The sequence below is a fragment of the Neltuma alba genome, unplaced genomic scaffold (genome assembly GCF_004799145.2).
Source record: "Neltuma alba isolate B1F8T4 unplaced genomic scaffold, ASM479914v2 tig00006284_pilon, whole genome shotgun sequence".
Classification (NCBI taxonomy): Eukaryota; Viridiplantae; Streptophyta; class Magnoliopsida; order Fabales; family Fabaceae; genus Neltuma; species Neltuma alba.
This window is the reverse complement of record NW_021634410.1, coordinates 18116-40756: the sequence shown is the minus strand read 5'-3', so window position 1 is coordinate 40756 and position 22641 is coordinate 18116. Positions and strand designations below refer to the sequence as shown.

At 30.1% G+C, this 22641-nt stretch overlaps 3 protein-coding genes across 3 annotated transcripts; all 3 read left to right on the top strand.

Moving 5' to 3' along the window:
- Positions 1 to 13042: 13042 nt before the first annotated feature.
- LOC114750014 (zinc finger BED domain-containing protein RICESLEEPER 2-like) lies at positions 13043 to 13900 on the top strand. The gene has a single exon (XM_028938559.1). It carries the CDS (start codon positions 13043 to 13045, stop codon positions 13898 to 13900), a length of 858 nt encoding a protein of 285 aa, XP_028794392.1.
- A 92-nt stretch (positions 13901 to 13992) lies between these two features.
- Positions 13993 to 15198, top strand: LOC114750013 (zinc finger BED domain-containing protein RICESLEEPER 2-like). Its single transcript, XM_028938558.1, has 2 exons — positions 13993 to 15079; positions 15182 to 15198. The coding sequence occupies exons 1-2, from the start codon at positions 13993 to 13995 to the stop codon at positions 15196 to 15198; spliced, it is 1104 nt and encodes a 367-aa protein (XP_028794391.1).
- A 2412-nt stretch (positions 15199 to 17610) lies between these two features.
- On the top strand, positions 17611 to 19382 carry LOC114750012 (cysteine-rich receptor-like protein kinase 10). Its single transcript, XM_028938556.1, has 5 exons — positions 17611 to 17743; positions 17844 to 18054; positions 18222 to 18459; positions 18663 to 18813; positions 19077 to 19382. The coding sequence occupies exons 3-5, from the start codon at positions 18251 to 18253 to the stop codon at positions 19380 to 19382; spliced, it is 666 nt and encodes a 221-aa protein (XP_028794389.1). The 5' UTR covers positions 17611 to 17743; positions 17844 to 18054; positions 18222 to 18250.
- Positions 19383 to 22641: the final 3259 nt, after the last annotated feature.

Here is a 22641-nt window from a genome sequence, read left to right as displayed (position 1 = left end):
TATTTATATATTGCTTAAAAGAGTATGATTTAAATAAAAATACGTTAATCCCCAAATAATGGAATACTCATGTATAAGCTATATATAATCCAAACAACAAAATAAAGTCACTAAAACACATATATGACGAATTATTATTTTAACCTTTTTGAGGGGAAAAAAACTCAAAAGGATGTTGATTTAAGCACAGTAAAGGGAGAAAATTATAAAATTAAACTCAATCACCCCGTCCAAAACCCGTACTCAAATGAGAAGGCGTTTTATTTTCCGGTTACTATTTTTTGTGTCTTTTTCAATTCAAAATGATATCGTTTCAGGGGAGAAAAAAATATTTAACCCAATCATCTTGTCCAAAACTCTTGACCGGACTAATCCAGAATTGATTGACTAGTTCTTTAGCTTGACTAGCTGACTTGAATTGAATTTTACCGTCATATTTTTCCAGTGAGTGTGAAGAAAATTTGTCTTATAAAATGGAACCAAATGAGTTTATTAAAATCATAGACTTGTAAATCCCATTAAAATCAAACATATTACCTCGATCACATTATTCATTACACACAGGCATCCTTAGGCCATTAATTAGCTGACAGATAATAAGCTCAAATACTCAAATACATATTCAAACCACAGATACAATACTACATAACCTAGCTCATAGCTAGTAAGGTCTTCTGTTGTTTCATTTTTTTTTCTTCAATGCAAATTATTTCCTTTCATGGATCGATCAATAAGGTCTTTGTCCCCCCTAGTTGCCAGGAGGATCATAGTTGCAGCCAATGAAAGCGCCTCCATTGTTACACCTCACTTTAGCACAACCAACGCGAATCGAATTCTTCCATGCCACCTGAGTATAGTGCCGGCACTTCCCACCAGCGCACGAGTTGCTATCGTAGAAATACTTCACGGCGTCCGTGCCCCTCATGTCGCTGGAGCTCGTTGCGAGGTTCTCATCATTGTGATGAGTATGGAATGTGCCTCCCGTAAAATTGGTTTTAGCTGCTTAAACATTGGGTCTCAAGTTTGAATTTGTATGAATGGAAAAAACACTTTTGGCGAGAGCTAGTTTCAATTAGGCTTGACAGCACTCGAATATGGCCTAATTAAATGGCCATATCAAAATGCCAGGGGAATGTTAGATATTTTATTTATTTATGATATGATATTTTGAATATTTGAAATTATATATGGATATTCTGGGTATCCACTCATCTTATTTAGCTAAAGAATTCCAAGTGTGCCCTCTCGTTAGTTTTGACAGGTGATAGACGTGACTTCGAATTGTCATCACTAGGCCTACAAGTCGGGGAAAAGATTCCCTAACCAATTTCTTCTATTTGTGTTATATGCTTCCCGTTTTCAGAGATGATCTACTATGCAAAAGGAATTTTTTTGAGCTTTTTTACAACTACTTTTAATTGTGAGATTTTTTAAAAATACTTTTTATATGCTTGTTTTGGTTTTAGGTGTATTTAGAGTGTGTCAGACCGCTTTAGCTGATAGGCTAGCGAAAGTGATTAAATAGTCCAATTTTATATTGATGAAAAATTCAGCCTGATAATTAATAATGAAGTAATAATATGTAAATACAAAAATCTAATACTGTGGGGAACAGTAATGAATGAGACACATTGTTTCCTAAGACGTGCTATAAATTTTTTATTAATCATATATATTGATTATCAACTCATTTTTATTTTCTTGTGGTGATCATATTCCGCAATATGAATGAATAAGATATAAAAATCTTATTTAATTATAAATATATGTCTACATCAGTGAATTGATTACTCTTCAAATATGATTTTTGTAATTACATAGAAAGAGTCAAACATGAAACTTTCCTAAAGATGTCCATATATAACTATTCAATGCTATGAAAGGGAATATAAGCCGTGTAAGGAATGGCACATGCGCGGACCACCATTGTGTTGTCATCACATGGCCCTTCCAATCCAACCGTTCAATGCTATAAATCAAAATAATTAGTTTGTAGTGCAAATTAAATTAAAAACTAAATCTTAGATTTAGGGCCGGGCATAATATGAACAAAAGGACTCATTGTTAGTTTTTATAGTTTGATCAAATTTTGGATACCTATATAGACTTCTCTTAAAATTAAAATATACACTGTACAAACATTTTTTTTAGTTTTGAGATTCAACTTCCGTCCACTTAACTATCAGTTGACCATTAATCATATGGTTGACCTTTTATTTTGACCAAAATACCCTTCCTTAATGCAAATATTACTTAATAATGATCATTTAATCATATACATGATATATCATTATTTGAATTTACAAAATAATGTTAATACGTATTATCATATTATAAATTTAACTAATTTGTAAATAAATTTTTATTTCACAGTAAATTTAAATTTTTAATTTTTTTGTTAAAATTTACTTGTAATGTAATGTTTTAAATATATATTAGCTGAAAATGTTTTGTATTGTATGTATGTATTTTCAATAGAATTAAGAAGTTATCTCTTAATTTAGTAAATTTAGTAAAAATATTAAACAGATCATTAATAAATATTAATAGTAAAAGATAAACTAGACATTTAATATAATGAGGGTAACGTAGTAAACACGATTTATTCTAATATGGTTTTTAATTAAAAAATATACATAAGGCTAAAGTATACATTAATCTTTTAAGCTTACATAAAGTCTCAATTTAGCCCTTTAAGTTTATAAAATATATTTTTAGTCCTTTAATGTTAACACCGTTGACTCTCACTAATGGAAAGCTGACTCAGCAGATCTATCAGCAATAAAATGTACCCGCTAGAGATGTTTATCTCAGAGGATTCTTTTGAATGTGAACGGATAGGAATTTTCCATGAAACCCGAATATTAATAATTTACAACAAAGTTTTGGTAAATTTACTCTTGCATTAGGGTTTTGATAATTTTGGTGTTTCATTAATTCACATTTATTTATATATTTTCATTAAATTTTCTGCTAACTATATGATATTAGTACTGTCAAAGTGTTCCTAGTGGAGGTGGCTTTGGCCGCTTAAACATTAGGACTCAAGTTTGGATTCATATAAATGGTAAAATACTTTTGGGTTGAGCTGGTTTCAATTAGGCTTGACAACAGTCGAATATGACCTAGTTAAATGGCCATATCAAAATGCCAGGGGAATGTTAGATATTTTATTTATTTATTATATGATACGAGTATTTTGGATAATTGAAATTATATCTAGATGTTCTGGGTATCCAGTCATCTTATTTAGTTAAGTATTCCAAGTGTGCCTCTAGTTAGTTTTGACAGGTGATAGACGTTACTTCCAATTGTCATCACTAGGCCTACAAGTCAGGCAAAAGATTCCCTTACAAATTTCTTCTATCTGTGTTTTATGCTGTCAGTTTTCAGAGATGATCTAGCATGTGCAAAAGGTATTTACAACTTTTTATATGCTTGTTTTGGCTTTAATTAAGTTTATTTAGAATATGTCATACCGCTTTAGTTGATAGGCTAGCGAAAACTTCTCATGACATGGAAGCTAATTTTTGTTTTTTGTTTTTTTTTTTGTTTTTTTTTGTTTTTATCAATCTCCGCTTTTATTGCGAGTGATGGATCTTCGTAAAGGAGGTTAGTTTGTGTACTGATTTAAGGAAGTTTCTTTTTACTCAAGAATAGTTAAGGCATTCCATAAAAAAGAATTGATTTTACAGCTTTTTAAAAGAATTCACAATATTTACTCATAACCCACAAGGTCGTGAGTTCGAATACCGCTGCCGATGTGAGGACCTTATTGGTGGGCGATCTATAAGTACCTTCGTAAGCGCTCTTTAAGCCTAAAGGCATGCCTTGGCCCTACTGAGTCTCTGGGACCCAACTCACCTAAACTTTTTTTCACCCAAAAAAAAAAAGAATTCACAATATTTAAGTTTTTTTTCTGTTGGGTAAAATATATCCTCTTATTAAAAGCAATTTTGTTCAAAATATTATCAATTACTAAATGAGTATATTTTTTAATAAAAATTTAAATATTGATTTATTACGTTTTCACTGAACCCAATTGGTAGAATTAAATCATTTTGTGGAATTAGTTTGCCACCAATTTTTTTGTTGTTACATGTTTTGTTCTTTTTAGTTTTGTTGGGGCATTTTCAAATTAAATGGCCCGATCAACGGAGGATTGTGTGGAAAAGTCAGAATCGAGACTTTTCTACATATTCCGAATGAACGCCAACTATAATAAACTGTTGACTTTGAGACTATAATTTATATCCAACGGTGCACTTTGTTCAGTTAGAGATTTTTTTTTCGGATGAAAATGACATTTAAAGGAATCTAAATATTTTAATATTAATTTAGTAATAGTTACATGTCTTATACTTTTTGTTATATAATTATTTCCATATATGTGTGGCTATGAATAAGTGCTGTTCACAAGACGGGATGGGATTTTTGTCCAGTCTCCCGGTCCTGAGAACCGAAAAGGGAATGAGACGTTTCTTTTCCCTTTTTTTCAAAAAAAGAACACTATAATTTTTTGTATAAATTTTTATGTTATAATGCTTATTTTTTTAATGGGCTTTTAGAGATAAATACATTATAACAAAATATTATGTAAAAAGCTCAATTATATAGTATAAAAAAGTGTAAAAACAATACTGTAAAAAAAATCCCCTAAAAGAAACACTATATAATGGCTTTATGAATTATTTTATTGAGGAAGGAAATTTTGTTAAGATAATACTACAACTGAAGAGTTAAAAATCACTATAAAAATAATTATTATCATTAAGTAAATTGAATAATCTAATAATAATTATTAATACATAATTTTTAAAAAAAAAAACTCCGCGATTGGATGGGATGGGACGACCCTGTCCTGCATCTTTTACCGTCTTGGTTATTGTTCCATCCTGTTTCGAAATTTTTTTGTCCAGTCACGTCTTGTGCCATCCCGAACTCACCAGGACTGCGATGGGATAAACTGAACACCCCTAGATGGTTAAAGAGTCCAATTTATATTGATGAAAAATTCTGCATGATAATTAATAATTAAGTAATAATATGTAAATACCAAAAATCTAATGCTGTGGGGAATAGTAATGAATGGGACACACTGCTGCCTAAGACTTGCTATAAATTTTTTATTAATAATATATATTGAATATCAACTCATTTTTATTTTCTTGTGGTGATCATAATCCACAATATGAATGAATAAAATATATTAAAATCTTATTTAATTATAAATATGTGTCTACATCAATGAATTTTATACTCTTCAAATGCTTAATATAAGACTCGTTTAATTAATTTGATTAGATTAAGAAAGTTAGGCAAGTTAGTTAATTATAAGAAATATGATATGTTTTTCCTAAAACACCGTAATTATCTTCTTTAATATTCTTCTTCCCTCTCCTACTTGATTATAGTTGAATGTATATTAATAGGGGGTAATTTTAAAAAATTAATAAATATGATAAATAGGTTGTATATTTTGGATTAAGATCAACTCAATAATTAGGTTATATAGTAAGGAGCGGTGGCATATTAGATTTGATCACTGTTGTCAAACTCGTGAGTTGACTCTCCAAGTTTAACGTTTTTACATTTTCAGCTAACAAAATCATGTCAACTCGTTCTTAAACTCGTGATAACTGTAAACTCGGTTAAACTTACGAGTTCATCTACCGAGTTTACCATTTTTGCGTTTTTAGCTTACAAAATCGTGTCAACTTGCTCTTAAACTCATGCTAAATTTTTGAATTTGATTATGTTTAGTGACTTTATCTATGGTTTTTATGAAAATTTCTTTGTAGAATATGATACATTATGAACATTGATAGATATAATTTTAATTATTTAAATTTAAAATATATTTAAATAAATTTTTTTTCATTTTTTATATATTAATTATTTGATTATATACTTTTAATATCAGTTTATTAATAAAAGTAAACTTTTACGAGTTCACGATTCGAGTTTACAATCTGAGTTTATATCATTATCACGAATTTGTTTAAACTCACGAGTTTGACAACCTTGGATTTGATGACTCTTCAAATATGATTTTTCTAATTACATAGAAAGAATCAAATATTAAACTTCGCTAAAGATCCATATATAACTATTCAATGCCATGAAAGGGGATAAGCCGCGTGAGGAAGGGCACATGTGCGGACCACCATTGTGTTATCAATATCATCGCATGGTCCTTCCAATCCAACTATTCAGCGCTATAAGAGTTTATATTATCTCTTGTGCTAAATATAATACTCCCTCATGTTCTAAATATAAAACTCATTTTATAATATAAATCATACTATAAAATGGGTCTTATATTTAAGATCGGAGGAGTATTTAGTTTGTAGTACAAATTATACTAAAAATTAAATTTTATATTTAGAACAGGAGGTAGTATGAATAAAGGACTCATCATTAATCTTTTATAGCCTGATTAAATTTTGATTTTTATTCATATAATTTAAAACTGCGGTTTTATATTCCTCTAATTTATTAAGTTCAAAGCATTAATTTCCTATAGTTTTATACGTATTTGAATATAATTTTAACCATGCTAACTTTCTTAATTCCCCCAAATATAAGATTAACATCATTAAAAATATAGACCCCAAATCAAAACTCATTAGAGACCAGAAGCAAATGTTGCTAGAAAATAATAATAAAATACATCAACCTTCCCTCTATTTAATTTAAATTACAGAGATTTTTAGTTTACAGTAAATTTAAATGTTTAATTTTTTCTTAAAATTTACTTGTAATGTAATTTTCTAACCATATATTAGCTGAAAATGTTTTGTATTGTATATATGTATTTTCAATTGAATTAAAAAGTTCTCTCTTAATTTAGTAAATTTAGTAAAAATATTAAACAAATCATTAATAAATATTAATAGTAAAAGATAAATTAAAAATTTAATATAATGAGGGGTAAAGTAGTAAACAAGATTTATTCTAATGTGTTTTTAATTAAAAAAGGTACATAAGGCTAAAGTATACATTTAATTTTTTAAGTTTAAATAAAGTCTCCATTTAGCCTTTTAAGTTTATAAAGTATATTTTTAGTCCTTTAATATTAATACCGTTAACTCTCACCAATGAAAAGCTGACTCAGCACATCTATCAGCAACAAAATGTACACGCTAGAGATGTTTATGTCAGAGGATTCTTTTGAATGTGAACGGATACGAATTTTCCATGAAACCCGAATATTAATAATTTACAACAATGTTTTGGTAAATTTACTCTTGCATTAGGGTTTTGATAATTTTGGTGTTTCATTAATTCATATTTATTTATATATTTTCATTAAATTTTCTGCTAACTATATGATATTAGTACTGTCAAAGTGTTCCTAGTGGAGGTGGCTTTGGCCGCTTAAACATTAGGACTCAAGTTTGGATTCATATAAATGGTAAAATACTTTTGGGTTGAGCTGGTTTCAATTAGGCTTGACAACACTCGAATATGCACTTGTTAAACGGCCATATCAAAATACTAGGGGTGATTAGATTTTTTATTTATTTATTATATGATATTTTGAATAATTGAAGTTATATCCAGATATTCTTGGTGTCCAGTCATCTTATTTAACTAAAGTATTCTAAGTGTGCCTCTAGTTAGTTTTGACAGGTGATAGATGTTACTTCTAATTGTCATCACTATGCCTACAAGTCAGGCAAAAGATTCCCTTACAAATTTCTTCTATTTCTGTTTTAAGCTTTCAGTTTTCAGAGATGATCTAGCATGTACAAATTGTGAGATATTTTAAACTACTTCTTATATGCGTGTTTTGGCTTTAAGGGTGTTTAGAATATGTCATACCGCTTTAGTTGATAGGCTAGCGAAAACTTCTGATGACATGGAAGCTAATTTTTTATTTTACAGCTTTTTAAAAGAATTCACAATATTTAAGTTTTTCCCCCTTAGGTAAAAGGTATCCTCTTATTAAAAATAATTTTGTTCCAAATATTATCAATTACTAAATATGAGTATATTTTTTAATAAAAATTCAAATGTTAATTCACCCGTTTTCACTGAACGCAATTGGTACAATTAAATCATTTGGTGGAATTAGTTTGCCATCATTTTTAAGTTTTGTGGGGGCATTTTCAAATTAAATGGCCCGATCAACGCGAGGATTGTGGGGAAAACTCAGAATCGAGACTTTTCTACATATTCCGAATGAACGACAACTTTAATAAACTGTTGACTTGGAGACCATAATTTATATCCAACGGTGCAGAGATTTTTTTTCCCGATGAAAATGACAGTTAAAGAAAATAGTCCAATTTATGTGTGGGTATGATGGTTAAATAGTCCAATTTATATTGATGAAAACTTCTGCATTATAATTAATAATTAAATAATAATATGTAAATACAAAAAATCTAATACTGTGGGGAATAGTGATGAATGAGACACGTTGCTCCCTAAGACTTGCCATAAATTTTTTTATTAATAATATAGATTGAATTTCAACTCATTTTTATATTCTTGTGGTGATCATATTCTGCAATATGAATGAATAAAATATATTAAAATCTTATTTAACTATAAATATATATGTACATCAGTGAATTTTATACTTATCAAATCCTTAATATAAGACTTATTTAATTAATTTGATTAGATTAAGAAAGTTAGGTAAATTAGTTAATTATAAGAAATATGATATGTTTTTCTTGAAATATCATAATTATCTTCTTTAATATCTTCCCCCCTCTTCTACTTGATTATGGTTGAATGTATATCAATAGGAGGTAATTTAAAAAAATTAATAAATATGAGAAATTGGTTTTATATTTAGGATTAAAATCAACTCAATAATTAGATTATATATTAAAGATTGGTGGAGTATTAGACTTTGCTAAAGATGATTTTTCTAATTACATAGAAAGAATCAAACATTAAACTTTGCTAAAGATGTTCATATATAACTATTCAATGCTATGAAAGGGAATAAGCCGTGTAAGGAAAGGCACATGTGCGGACCACCATTGTGTTATCAATATCATCGCATTGGTCTTTCCAATGCAACTATTCAATGCTACAAGAGTTTATACTATCTTCGGTGCTAAATATAATATTTATTTTGCTGTACAAATTACACTAAAAGTTAAATCTTATATTTAGAACGAAAGGTAGTATGAATAAAAAGACTTGTCATGAATATTTTATAATTTGATTAAATTTTGATTTTTTATTCATATTATTTAAAACTGTGGTTTTATATTCCTCTAATTTATTAAGTTCAAAGCATTAATTTCCTATAGTTTTATGAGTATTTGAATATAATTTTAACTAAAACAATCTTCCTAAATAAACCAATAAATTTAACTTTTTCACAGTAACTTTACGAAATAATTTTTTTTATAACCAAACCATGCTAACATTAAACTCAAATTTATCCCAGATATATGAACTAACTTACTATATAATAAGGTTATCTGTGATAGGAAAGAACAACACCCAATCATACACCCTATCATGGATAAAAGAATTTTTCTTATGGTTATAAAATAACTTATTATATAACTCTCAAATAAAAAATAGTAAGACTAATAAATTCAAAATAACCAAATATGCAATTTTAGGCCTCTAACCAATTATCAGCATGCATATCACAACAGAACAAATAAAAGGACACAAAAACATGATAATACATGAATCAATTAAACACAAATTGTCCTATGATGGTAATATAAAGGAAACAATATAACTCATAAATTAAGAAGATGCTACAAGCCGTTATTGTAGTTTTACTCCTCTTGAGCCTTTCCTGACATTCCTCCTCTAAAGCTCTCACCTGGAAAATGTCAAGCAATAGGAGTGAGATAATGTCTTAGTAACTAAATCCCTACCTATCACACACACTAATATGGGCTAGCGAGGTGTCGAGTGGGATTCACAGAGTTAATAACGGTCAAGAGACATTTATTTAGTAGTTAAACTTACAATAACCATACAAGTTAAATATTTCCGCCAATCTCTGCACTTGATAATTTCAAAAGAAATAACATATTTTTTATTTATTCAAAAGATTTAAATATTAATGAAGATTCCATATCATATGCAATCTATGAACCCAAATTCATCCTTATATCCTCTTTATTTTCGCCGACTGGACTCATGGGTTAAATTCTTTTCATTTGACTAATTACTCTAATAAGCTCACCAAATGAGTGATATGGATTGGTCAAAGACCACAGATCACTCAGTGGACCATGGGTCCTCCCTCAAAGAACTAGTAGGGTTTGCAGTCCCTCAAAAAATTAGTAGGACAATAATAGTAGTCAACTATAAAGCTCTGTATGGAGGCCAACACCACATGGCATATATATATCTGTATATTTCAATCATCTCCTCCCCTCACCCAAACCAAATACATAAGGTTTGCAATAACATATTTGTATGCATAATCAACCGAATTTCAAAATAATACCTTATAGTTATAATTATTAATTTCTAACAACACAAATGATTTCAATCCTTTTTAAAATAGCATCCCACAAGACAGTTCATACAAAACATAATATATGTATATAAAAATTAGTTATAAAACCACTCATCAACCTCATACCAGAGTATACAACAAATAGAAATTTAGTTACCTAGACTCCTAGCTAACAATCAAATTCAAATGAGGCCGTACTCTATAATGTCCTAATAGTATTTATATCTACCAATGAAATTAAAACATTATCTCTACAATATTAGAGTAAACTACTAACAAATTTCTAGCGCTAACTCTCCCTCTAAGATCTTTAACTATTACTAAGAATTCTAGCTCAAAAGGCCCTTTTCTAAGGTTTGGAGTGAGAACATATATATGATAATTTAATTTCAATGCCTAGATATTCTTAACTTAAATATCCTTTAATTATTAATTTATATCATTATAATCATCAAATCCATAACATAGATAGAAAAAACCCTAATTTGTATTTTATGTTCTATCTTCAAAGGACTTAAATAAATTTAATATGAGTTAGGTCATTCCCACTACATAAGTTAAATCATTGATTTGACCATTGAATTAAATTTTCTGTCTATCATGATACTATTCGCCAAATTATAGCTCAATTTAATGGTGAATGAATTTAAAAACGCTAATTTACTATTCAGGACTCTATCTATCATATCTAAAAAAATAAGTTAAAAACATACTTAATAAGTTGTAACCTAGAGATCAGATTGATGATCCAACCATTGAAATTAACAAATTGGATATTCCAAACAAGCTGACTAAATTTTAGTTTGATCCAACGATTAACAGACTCAAAACTAACACTTTTTTGAGATTAACTCAGATACGTGTGAAAATTGTTTACTTACTTCAAACTCTCTTCTACTACTACCTATATGTAGCCTCCAAGAGCTTTATCTACCCATCATTTCATCGATACGAGACTTCTCAATATTGACATCTTATCAATCTTCTTATCATTTAATCAATATGGGACTTTTAACATTATTATTTTATTCATTTATTTACATATGTTTATACGTGTACACAAATACATATGATTTTAATTGCTTATATATATATTAACCTCTATCTATTCTATCTTAATAAAAATTTAATAAAATCTTAGGGATATGAAAATTAGGATGTTGCATTATTTATATTAACTTTCTTAATTCCCATAAATATAAGATTAACATCGCTAAAAATATAAACCTGAAATCAAGACTCATCCCTCTATTTAACTTAATTTACAAAGATCTTCTTTTTATTTTGAAAACCTATATAGACTTTCTTTAAAATCAAAGTATGTGTTGTACAAACTTTTCTTTTAATTTTGAGATTCAACTTCCATCCAATCAACCATCAGTTGACTATTATATTATAAGGTTGGCCTTTTATTTTTACCAAAATGCCCCTCCTTATAATGCAAATATCACTTAATAATTATCATTTAATCACATATGATATATCTTTATTTGAATTTAAAAAATAATCTTAATACATATTTTAATATTTTTTGTTATACTATTAAATTGATTACCATATTATAAATTTAAATAATTTTTTAAATAAAATTTTCATTTTACAATAGATTTAAGTGTTTGATCTCATTTATTTATTAAAACTTACTTGTGATATAATTTTTTAAATATATATTAGTTGAAAATATTTTGAATTGTATGTATGCATTTTTAATTGAATTAAAAAATTATCTCATAATTTAATAAATTTAGTAAAAATATTAAACAGATCATCAATAACTATTAATAGTAAAAGATAAACCAGACATCTAATATAATGAAAGATAAAGTAGTGAATAAGATTTATTCTAATATATTTTTAATTAAAAATATACATAAAGAATGTCTTTAGAATATTTTTTTGACAATATTAATGATTTGGAGTAAAAAGTATGTTATCAAAATAGAAAGAAGGTCTGTATAATTAAGACAAAACAAAAGGGTGGTAAGAATATTTTACTTTAAGAAAAAAAATAGAGACAGGAATATATACTTCCAATGCACTAAAGCTTTTAAATAAGGGGGAATTATAATCAAGTCTTACAGAAAAGAAATAATTACCAAAAGGTCCTAATACAACCTCAACAACTTATAATAACAAGTCTTATAGTGAGAATAACAACTTTTGGGACTTGTTTTTCAATTGTTTTTCTTGCTTGGGACCTCATTGTAATTCCCCCTTTAAATAAACATGTCTTTGGACTTTTAATTTATATGGATTTCTTATTTACACTTGCATGGCAATGTCTTTGTGGTGAGACTTGAATTTTTCGTTATATTCATCAGAATATTCTTTTATATAAATATAATTCTTTATTTATTTACGTCAGAAGAAGAAGCCGGCGAAAGCTGGGAGCTATTTTCAAGTGAATTGATCCATAAATGAATTATACTGTTTGCAGAATTGATCCCTAGTGGTACCATGAAGCGAATACATGATTTTAGTTAATGCTGTACTGATACATGATTTTTTTTTTCAATTTATTGTTATGATATTTTGCATCAATAATGGAATGTTAATATATGCTCTATGTTTCATTTCCAGTTAATGTCATCTCCGTTTGAGAGTGAAACAATGTCATCTAATTCAGTTCCTTCTAACGCTATTGTGGCTAGTCAACAAACACCAATAGATTCTAGTCAACAAACTAACGAAGGAAATGATGTTAATGATAGTATTATTCAAAAGAAGAGGCGAAAAACCTCAACCATTTGGGAGGAGTTTGATCAAGTTGAAATTGATAATGGGATCAAAGGGAAATGCAAGTATTGTAAACAACTATTCACGTACTCAGGGAAGGGAGCTAGTACTAGCCATCTTCGAAGACATGTCACTGTCTGTTTGCAAAGAAAGTTGCTTGTTTCTTCACAAAGCAAGCAACCCACAATTCCATTTCAACCTTCCAATCTGAGCATTAATCCATTTTTGACACCGGGTGCTAGATATTCTGATGAAAAGATGAGGGAAATAATAGCTACTGCAATCATGGTGCATGAACATCCTTTTAATATTGTTGAGGATGAAGTTTGGATGTGGGGCTTTCAATATGCAAATTCTGAATTTCAAAAAGTATCTCGAAAGACAGCAAGAAATGATTGTTTAGCAATATATGAGGCAGAGAAGAAACAATTGAAGGCCTTATTAGAAGGTGTGAATAAGATTAGTTTGACTACTGATATGTGGAAATCAGCTCACCAAGTAGCTGAATACATGGTCATCACTGGGCATTTCATTGATTCGGGATGGAATCTTCACAAGCGAGTTTTGAGTTTTGTGAAAGTTCCTGCTCCTAGACGAGGAATTGATGTGGCAGATGCTATTTTCAAGTGTTTGAAGAGTGGGGTATTGAAAACAAAGTATTCTCTGTGTCAGTTGACAATGCTTCTTACAATGATTCTTGTTTAAGAGCTCTTAAGGACACTTTATCACTTTGTAGTTCATTACCTCTAGGTGGTGATTTGTTTCATGTTAGATGTTGTGCACACATAGTAAACTTAATGGTGCAAGATGGCCTTGGAAGAATTAGGGACATTATACATAATGTTCGAGAGAGTGTGAAATATATCAATTATAATGACTCAAGGCTGAAAGCATTTTGTGATGTTGTTGAGCAAAAACGTTTGAAGGAAAGAAAGCTTATTCTTTATTGTCCAACGAGGTGGAATTCGACATATAGAATGCTGTCTACTGCTTTGAAGTTTAAGGTTGTCTTTCCTGATTATAAGGAAAGAGAGCCACATTACAACTATGCACCATCAGAAGAGGATTGGAATAAGGTTGAGAAGATTTGTAAACTTTTAGAAGTATTCAATCTAGCCACCCATATCATCTCAGGTAGTGAGTATCCTACTGCAAATTTGTACCTTCCTGAAGTGTGGAGAGTGAAGCAAGTAATTGACAATGCCATAGAAGATGGTGATTTCTTCATAAGAGAAATGGCAGCTTCAATGAAAGAGAAGTTTGACAAAGATTGGGGAGAATGTAATATGTTAATGGCCATTGCAAGTGTTTTGGATCCCAGGTGCAAATTATATGTTGTTAATTATTGCTTTCCTTTGATTTATAAGCCTGATTATGTGGCTTCTAAGAATATAGATAAAGTGATGAGTGCTTTGAGATCAATGTATGATGAGTATGTAAGCATGTACAAAGGAGACACTATGGGTAATAATGAAGTTGATAATGCAGGTAATAACTCTTCTGCCGATGCATCTAGTTCTTCTATAGTTACTGGATTTGATCAAATCATGAGTATTGTTTGTGAAAAGCAAGCAGTTCCCCCAATGAAATCAAAATTGGAAGCTTATATTGAGGACGGTGTTTACATTCTTGATGGTAATTCTAACTCCTTTAGTGCCTTGGAATGGTGGAAAAATAATAGCATGAAGTATAAGATTTTATCTAAGATGGTTGCTGACGTATTAGCTATTCCAATCTCAACCGTAGCATCGGAGTCCACTTTTAGTGCTGGAGGTAGAGTTATCGATGAATATCGTTCCAAATTGAATGAAGAATCAATTGAAGTGCTTATTTGTGGTGGGGATTGGCTTTGCAATAAGTATGGCTTGAGGAAAAAAACCAAAGGTATAAATTTTGTATTGTAAAAGTTATATCGTTTTTTATTCTTCTTACTTCTTAAATTATGATATGATCTAATATTATACATTTGATTTGTTTTTTTTGAAGGTGCTCGAACAAGATGAAGAAATTATATTGAAAATTTGATGATTTGCTACTGGTGGCTATTCTTCTTAAACTTGTTTGTAATGTTGTTGTATTTGGTATGTTCTTGTTGAATGTTGATTAATAACATTATTTCAACTTGTATTTTAAGTACTTGAGTTGTGGATTGTGATTTTATTTGAGTTTATTTAGTTGTATGTTCTCTCTTTTTTTTCTTGTTTGGCAACTATGTTTCAGATCACAAGTGGCCTGTTTCGGCCTGTTTAAAGACATAGGCCTGTATTCTGTTAAGGCCTGTTCTTGGCCTGTTTAAAGGCTTAAGCCTGTGTTTCAATAGGCCTGTTAGCCTGTTTATAGATTTTTAAAAGATACAGGCCTGTTAACAGGCTTCAGGCCAGGCTAGGCTCTTATATAGGCCAGGCTTAGGCAAAAAAAAAAGCCTTTAACAGGCTACGGGCCAGGCTCAGGCCTATTTGTTACAAATCAGGCTGAGCCTGTTAAGACGATGGCCTGGCCTGTTCCCACCCCTAAATTTCCGATGCCTAGACCACATCATCCTCGAACTTTAGGTAAAGAGTCAAATATAAATGCTTCTTCTGTTTTTTTTAACACATTCGAGTAAATATAATTTTTAGGTCTAAACTTTTCTCATCTCATTGATCAAGTCTTAATTTATTAACTCAAGACAACTCAATTGCTATAATTTCTTGACTTGGTAAGTTGGTACCTATAATTGCTTAACCCAATAAGCTATGAGATTGAGCTTACAGAGTTCAGGAATTATTAGGACTAAATTTTTTGTGTTATTGTAATTTTTATATCTATATGTTTCTATATATATTATGCAAATTGAATGTTTGGGAAATGAGATTGACTTCAGGGACATAGTGGCTAACTTATGGAACTAGTTTTAATATTCATTATAATCATGATGTTGATCACTGTGGTAAGATTTGTATTGTCCAAACATAGTATCAGTAGTTCAAATTCAAAATTTTTAGGTGAGATTTTTAAATAGAAACATTTTCTAAGAAGTTGACGGTTAAAAAGTTATCTTTATTTTATATTATCTACACATTAAAATATTAATTGTTAAAAATATAAAAATAAAATTATATCAAATTTGGATTGCCTAATTTTGATATGGTGAGGCATTAAATGTAAGGCTCACACTTGTGGAAAAAAAGACCACCTCGCAATTATGGTATTATGTCCTGCATTTATAATGGTTATAACCACTTCGAAGAAGATGGGTAGCGGTTTGGAAAGTCACTCCTAAGATGAGGGAACCGGTTTCAGTGCTTATCATTTTAATGAGTACTCTAAGCTCATTAGATATGGACTATGCATATCTCATTTGGATAGTCCGAAATTAATTTTTTTTATTTTTATTTGTTTAAAATAATTATTTTGATATGTATAGAATCTAAAATAAAGATAATCTCTTAATATCATTTTTCAAAAAGCAGATTATTTATTTTAAAATAAATAATTAAAGATTTTAAATCTAAACAATTTAAATTAGATATAGACAGTCAAGATTTGATGAGTTTAGAGTGCTTATCAAAGTGATAAGCAACAAAACTGGTTTCAAGAGGTGTGACAACTAATTAACGGTTTTATAAACATTAATTACTAAGTAATTTCATAATATAATTACATATTAGTATTTAATTACTGCTTTAAATATCATTTCAACTAATTATCAAGTACATTAAAAATTAATTCCTTATTAATTAATTAATTAATTAATATTAAAATTAATTACAAATTCATAACAAAATAGAAATTAGTTTAACTAAACGCAAAATAATTATCAAACAGGTATTCATCATTACCATGGTAAACATTATTACCAGACTTAAGAGCAACCAAATACCACTCCTCTTGGTAATGAAATCTTGATCGTCATTACAAGCCTGCAATATGATTGAATCATATGGGTCCTAGTGTTTCTTCCCTTTTCTTTTTAATTTTTTTTTTATTTCAAACCTGATGGAAAAATAAAGTGAGGCAATGCCATGTGGGCACGCCACATAGGCATATAGTTGGGTAAACTAATTGTCAACTGATTGTATTGATCAAAACTACGTAACATTGCAGTGTTGTTAGAACATTGTGTGAATATTACGCCTTGACATAACTAGAAGCATGAATTGCATTCCATTCTTCTGTATTCAAAACTCTCTGAAACTCGTTTCTCTCGCTCCTTGACAATCAGCAAGGACAATACTTATAGTTGTGGCTTCTGCTGCTGTTGGAGGAATAATTTTTTATTCGGCTTACTATCTCTTAAAGATTCGAATGAAGAAGAGTCATAGGGCTGGGCTCAGAAAAAAGTACTGTAAGTAATTTTTCATTCTATCCGTTTACTAATACAGTTTTTGTCCAGTTGGAAGATTCGTTGTTGCTTATTTATCTAGTTGGTTTAATACTTGTCTAGTTGGAACGGAAAGCACTACTTTAGAGCATCTGCAATTTAATTTAGCTACGATTAAGGCTGCGACAAATAGGTTTTCTCACGAAAATAGTTTAGGGAGAGGTGGATTTGGACAAGTTTTTAAGGTAACAAATTGCCATCGATGTGAATTTTTTTTTTAATATGTGCGCGCGCGCGTGCATATGTTTGTTTTCCTTTTTTTAATCGAGCTAACTATTATTCCAGGGTATTCTTTTAAATGGCCAAGAAATAGCTGTGAAGAGACTTTCAAAGGGATCTGGCCAAGGTGCAGAAGAGTTTAAGAACGAGGTTTTATTAATAGCTAGACTCCAGCACAGAAATTTGGTGGCATTGTTAGGATTTTGTATTGAAGAGCAAGAGAAAATACTAGTGTATGAATATGTTCCTAATAGAAGCCTTGATTACTTTTTATTTGGTATGAATCTTCTAAACTCATATAAACTTCTAATCGGAATTTTGTAGCTCATTTATGTCATGCATTTATTATTTATTCGGTGCCTCTTGTTATGTTTTGAAGTTTGTTACTCAAATTAAAATCTTTTTCATTCATTTTGTCACTTTACTTTCAACAAATTTATGTAGGTTCCCAAAACAGCAGGGTATTAGATTGGATGGAGCGTAGTAAAATCATAAGAGGAGTTGCTCTAGGAATTCTTTATCTACATGAATATTCTTGTCTAAAAATCATACATCGAGATCTCAAACCTAGCAATATTTTGTTGGATGATGAAATGAATCCAAAAATTTCAGATTTTGGCCTAGCTAAGATGGTTGCTATTAGTGAAAATGAAGGAAGTACAAATCGAATTGCTGGAACATAGTAAGTTCTGCCTTTCTTCTTTTAACCTTGATGTGTACACATGCATGCGTATATGCATATGCCTATATCTTGATATAATGGAATAACGAAAAATAATTTGACTTAATTTGGAATACAAAAGTTTGCCTTTCAACTAATCATTTTAAATGCTCAAATCTTATCATGTTTTGAATTATATTTCATTGACATTGTCCTTTTTACAGTGGTTATATGTCTCCAGAATATGCAATGTTCGGACAATATTCTGAAAAATCAGATGTTTTTAGTTTTGGAGTTATAGTTTTAGAAATTATCAGTGGAAAGAAGAATACAGGTTGTCATGATTCACAATATGCCGGTGGCCTCTTAAGCTATGTAAGTGATGATAATGTATTTCTCTCTCTTCTATTCTTGTGCCTTAAGAAGAATAAATCATGTTATGATTCGCAATGCGTTGATCACCTCGAAGACATGTTACCTAAGGCTTTCAAAGAATTCTTACAGATGAAGACTTCCCATATAAACAATCATCTTAACATTTAAATTGGAGATAGAATGATTAATTTGACAATATTGTATGATGAACTAATAAAGGTGTATTATTCACTGAAGTAATATGTTTTTCTTCATCGTTGCAGACTTGGAAGCAATGGACGGACGACAAGTTGCTAGAGATACTGGATTCAAATATAAATGAATTGGGGTCATACAATGAAGTGATCCAGTGCATTCAAATTGGTTTATTATGCGTTCAAGAAAATCCAAATACAAGGCCTTCCATGGCCACAGTTGTTTCATATCTTAGCAATGATTCTATTCAATTGCCGTCACCACAGGAACCTGCTTTCTTTTTGCATGGCCAACCGGAGCCTATTATCACCAGTGCAAGTGGAGAACCATGCTCTGTTAATGAAGCTTCTATGAGTGAATTCTTTCCTCGCTAAAACAAGGCTTTTCTTTCAGTTTTAGCTGCACGTGACAGCCAATGTAGACAGTGAAGAGAATATTTCTTTTGTCTTCCTTAATGTTGTTTAAACCAGTTAAATACAACCATTTTTCCATCGGGTCTAAAACTAGCATAGAAAGTTGAACGTCAGCTTTATCCACATCGGTTACAAAATCAATGTAAAAAATCCTTTTTAACTACTATAAAAATACCTTTTTTATATTAGTTAAAAAAAACAGATAGAAAAAGAAATGTTTATAAGTCAATGTTGATGGAGACATCCTTCGTATTGTTTATTGTGTCATGGTTTACTAATATTTAATATTACCTTATTTAATCATTTGTTGTTTAAATAAAAAAAAATTCTTGGGGCAGATTAGGATGTGTGATGCAATATTTTGAAGGTTAGGGTCCTGTTTAACACGTTCCACACGTAGTCTACGAGTGGCCAAAGAAAATAAGCATTTCAATATGAGAGCACCCCCCAAATTTTCTTGTGAAAAAAAAAAACGAGAGAGTACTATTGGTGCAAAATAAGCCCCTAAATCAGGGCCTAATTAAGTCCGCCGGTAATCACCATGCCTCGAGGGACGACATCCCTAGTGGTTTCACTCTGTGGCACTTCATCTGGTCTTCTAAAGTATAAACCCAAAAGGAGAACCCAATCATAAAAAACTAGCCTATTAGGTGAGAGAACCTCTTAAACTTATAAACCACACAACACTTGTGAGATTTCCTAACGTGAGACTCATTACACCACATTAGCTATTAACGTGCCAGTGAAGGGTGGTTTGATCCAATGCGATTATTGAATGCATGCATCAAACTATGACTCTTCCATATTTCTCACTAAAGTATAACAAAATTGAAAATCTTTTTTCGTCTCAAATTACAAATTTGAAACAATTGGCCTAATTAATCACGTCCTGTGTAAGCATGCGGCACAATTAATTATAGCGTCAATATAAGCTAATCTAGACACTATAGTCATGGCCTAGTGAGGGCGATTCAAGGGATGAATGAGACAAAACAAAGATTACTGCTTTTTAGACCTTTATTATAAGCACTTAATAACAATGATGTATGTTAAAATTAATTAAATTTAGTTATTTCATGTAATATATCAAAATTACCCTCAGTTAAAGTTGTTAGTTAGAGATTATCAAAAAAATGTTGTTAGTTAGAGAAGACTGGTTAATTATAGTTTAAACTCAAAATGTTATATTATAAAACGTTCTAGAGGTCCTGAATTATAATTATAATAAGGACTAAAGGTAGTGATATATTTTTATTCACTTTTTATCGTTTTAATATTCTCTATCCCCCTCCGACTCCCTATCTCAATTACAATCAAATGTGTCAATGACTAGTTGTCCCAATGACAATACAACTTGTAACATTTAGATGAGGTTTCGAGTTTGAGCCCGTGTGTTGATGTGTTTGTGTGCATCCATATATTTAGGTTGTTTAAAAAATTACAATTAAATGTACAACTTTCTCATGTAAGATGGCTATTATCCCAATTACTACCTAATAATCTCCCATTATCTAATATGAGCAACAAAATGGAACAAATATTTGATCTGTTTTATATAGTATGTTCCAATGGGAATAAACGGATTCGTGAGGAACACCTGGCAATCCTGAATTAGTGCTTTCTTATGTAAGATTGCTATTATTTTATCCTATCCTAAATATAAAAGCTAGATAACTAACTTTTAGAAATTTAAAAAAAAAAGTTAGTTATTTATTTATAATAAATAGGTGTTCATTTTTTTAAACTACCTTATTTAATTATGTACATTGAAATTATCATTTGTTTAAACCTTTTTAATACGTGCATTTAATAAGGGTAATTTGAAAAAAAATTATAAATTTGACAAATAAAAGGGACTGAAATTAAATCTTATGACCAACAAGTCATTGGTTAAAATGATAGGCAACCTCATCCCTATAAGGAAAGAAACACAAGTTCAAATTTGAAGAAGAACACATGTTAGGAAATGTGAAAACCATTTGCACTCTAAGTTTCAAAAAGGAGATATCCTTGATCAAATAAAAAAAATAAGTCTTGCATTTAACATCAAAATAAACCTCTTAAACACTCATATTTAGGAGCAGAAGGAGTATGGGAGAAGCACTGGTTATTGATAATTGTGATAAGGTTTTTATGCTGTTGATGGATGGAAGTTCGGAGGGGACTACAGTTTATAATTCCAATATCCTGTTAAGTGTGGATTGGACAAAGTTAGCAATTGCTAAACTGATGATCAGAAAAGATATTCCCTCTTTGTTGGCTAAGTTTAGGTCTATTTCTTTTTGTCATTTTTCTCGTATTGATATATAAGGTTCCTATCGTAAAATACTTCATCAAAAGAAAATCCAATTGCACTGCCAAAGGGATCACTATAAAGGTCCAGAATGACCATCTTTATATCAGTTCACATTTTACTCTATTTTTTTCCCAGACAATTCACGAATACTTTCAAATTTTATGTAAAGTATGAGAAAACACGTACACCAGTTGATGCCTTTATTCAGTAAGATATTTAACATTGCCTCTTTTTAGTTTTCCAAATCTTACTACTACATATTTATAAGTATTTGATGTCAAATATTTGACAATTGTAAAACAAAACTGTCAAATAAAAGAAGACAGTAAATGGTGACACAATACTTGATAGTTATTTGCTAAAACCGTCAAGTATTATTAACAAATACTTGATGGTTTTACATGGAACCATCAAGTGTTGTTTCGTATAGGCATATTTGGCAGTCATTCGCTAAAATTTTCAAATATTTAAATTGACGGTTTTAATGAATAATCATCTAGTATTTTGTTTTAAAATATCTAATCAGACTTATTTCACTCGAACTCAGTTTCAAATTTCAAGTGCTCTATCTCTTTCACATGCTTTCTCTAAACCTCCCACCATCTAATCCGCCTTCCCCACGAGATTTTCAAAAGTCTCCTGTTGATTTCGTGGCTTTTCCTCCACTGTCATCAACTTTTTCGGTCGGTGGTTCTTCTCCTTCACTCTCAGCCAGCATCGCATGGTAAGTCTGATCTGTTGTGTTCGCGTTTGCTTCTGATTTTATTGCTCGAGGTTGAGTGGTATTTTTTCTGATTGTGGGTTCTGATCTCCTTTTCTTTTTACCTTGTTATTCTTTTACATGTTCTAAGTTCATGGTTTGTGGATTGAATGGCTTTGTTATTCTATGTGGGTTCTGATTATTAACGAAAATGTTTTAATTTC

Excerpts from the sequence above, each read along its gene's own strand:
- LOC114750012 (XM_028938556.1), top strand. The coding sequence starts at position 18,251 with ATGGAGCGTAGTAAAATCATAAGAGGAGTTGCTCTAGGAATTCTTTAT. Across the intron at positions 18,460-18,662 it reads AATCGAATTGCTGGAACATA|TGGTTATATGTCTCCAGAAT; the intron begins GTAAGTTCTGCC and ends TCCTTTTTACAG. Across the intron at positions 18,814-19,076 it reads CCGGTGGCCTCTTAAGCTAT|ACTTGGAAGCAATGGACGGA; the intron begins GTAAGTGATGAT and ends TCATCGTTGCAG.
- LOC114750014 (XM_028938559.1), top strand. The coding sequence starts at position 13,043 with ATGTCATCTCCGTTTGAGAGTGAAACAATGTCATCTAATTCAGTTCCT.
- LOC114750013 (XM_028938558.1), top strand. The coding sequence starts at position 13,993 with ATGGTGCAAGATGGCCTTGGAAGAATTAGGGACATTATACATAATGTT.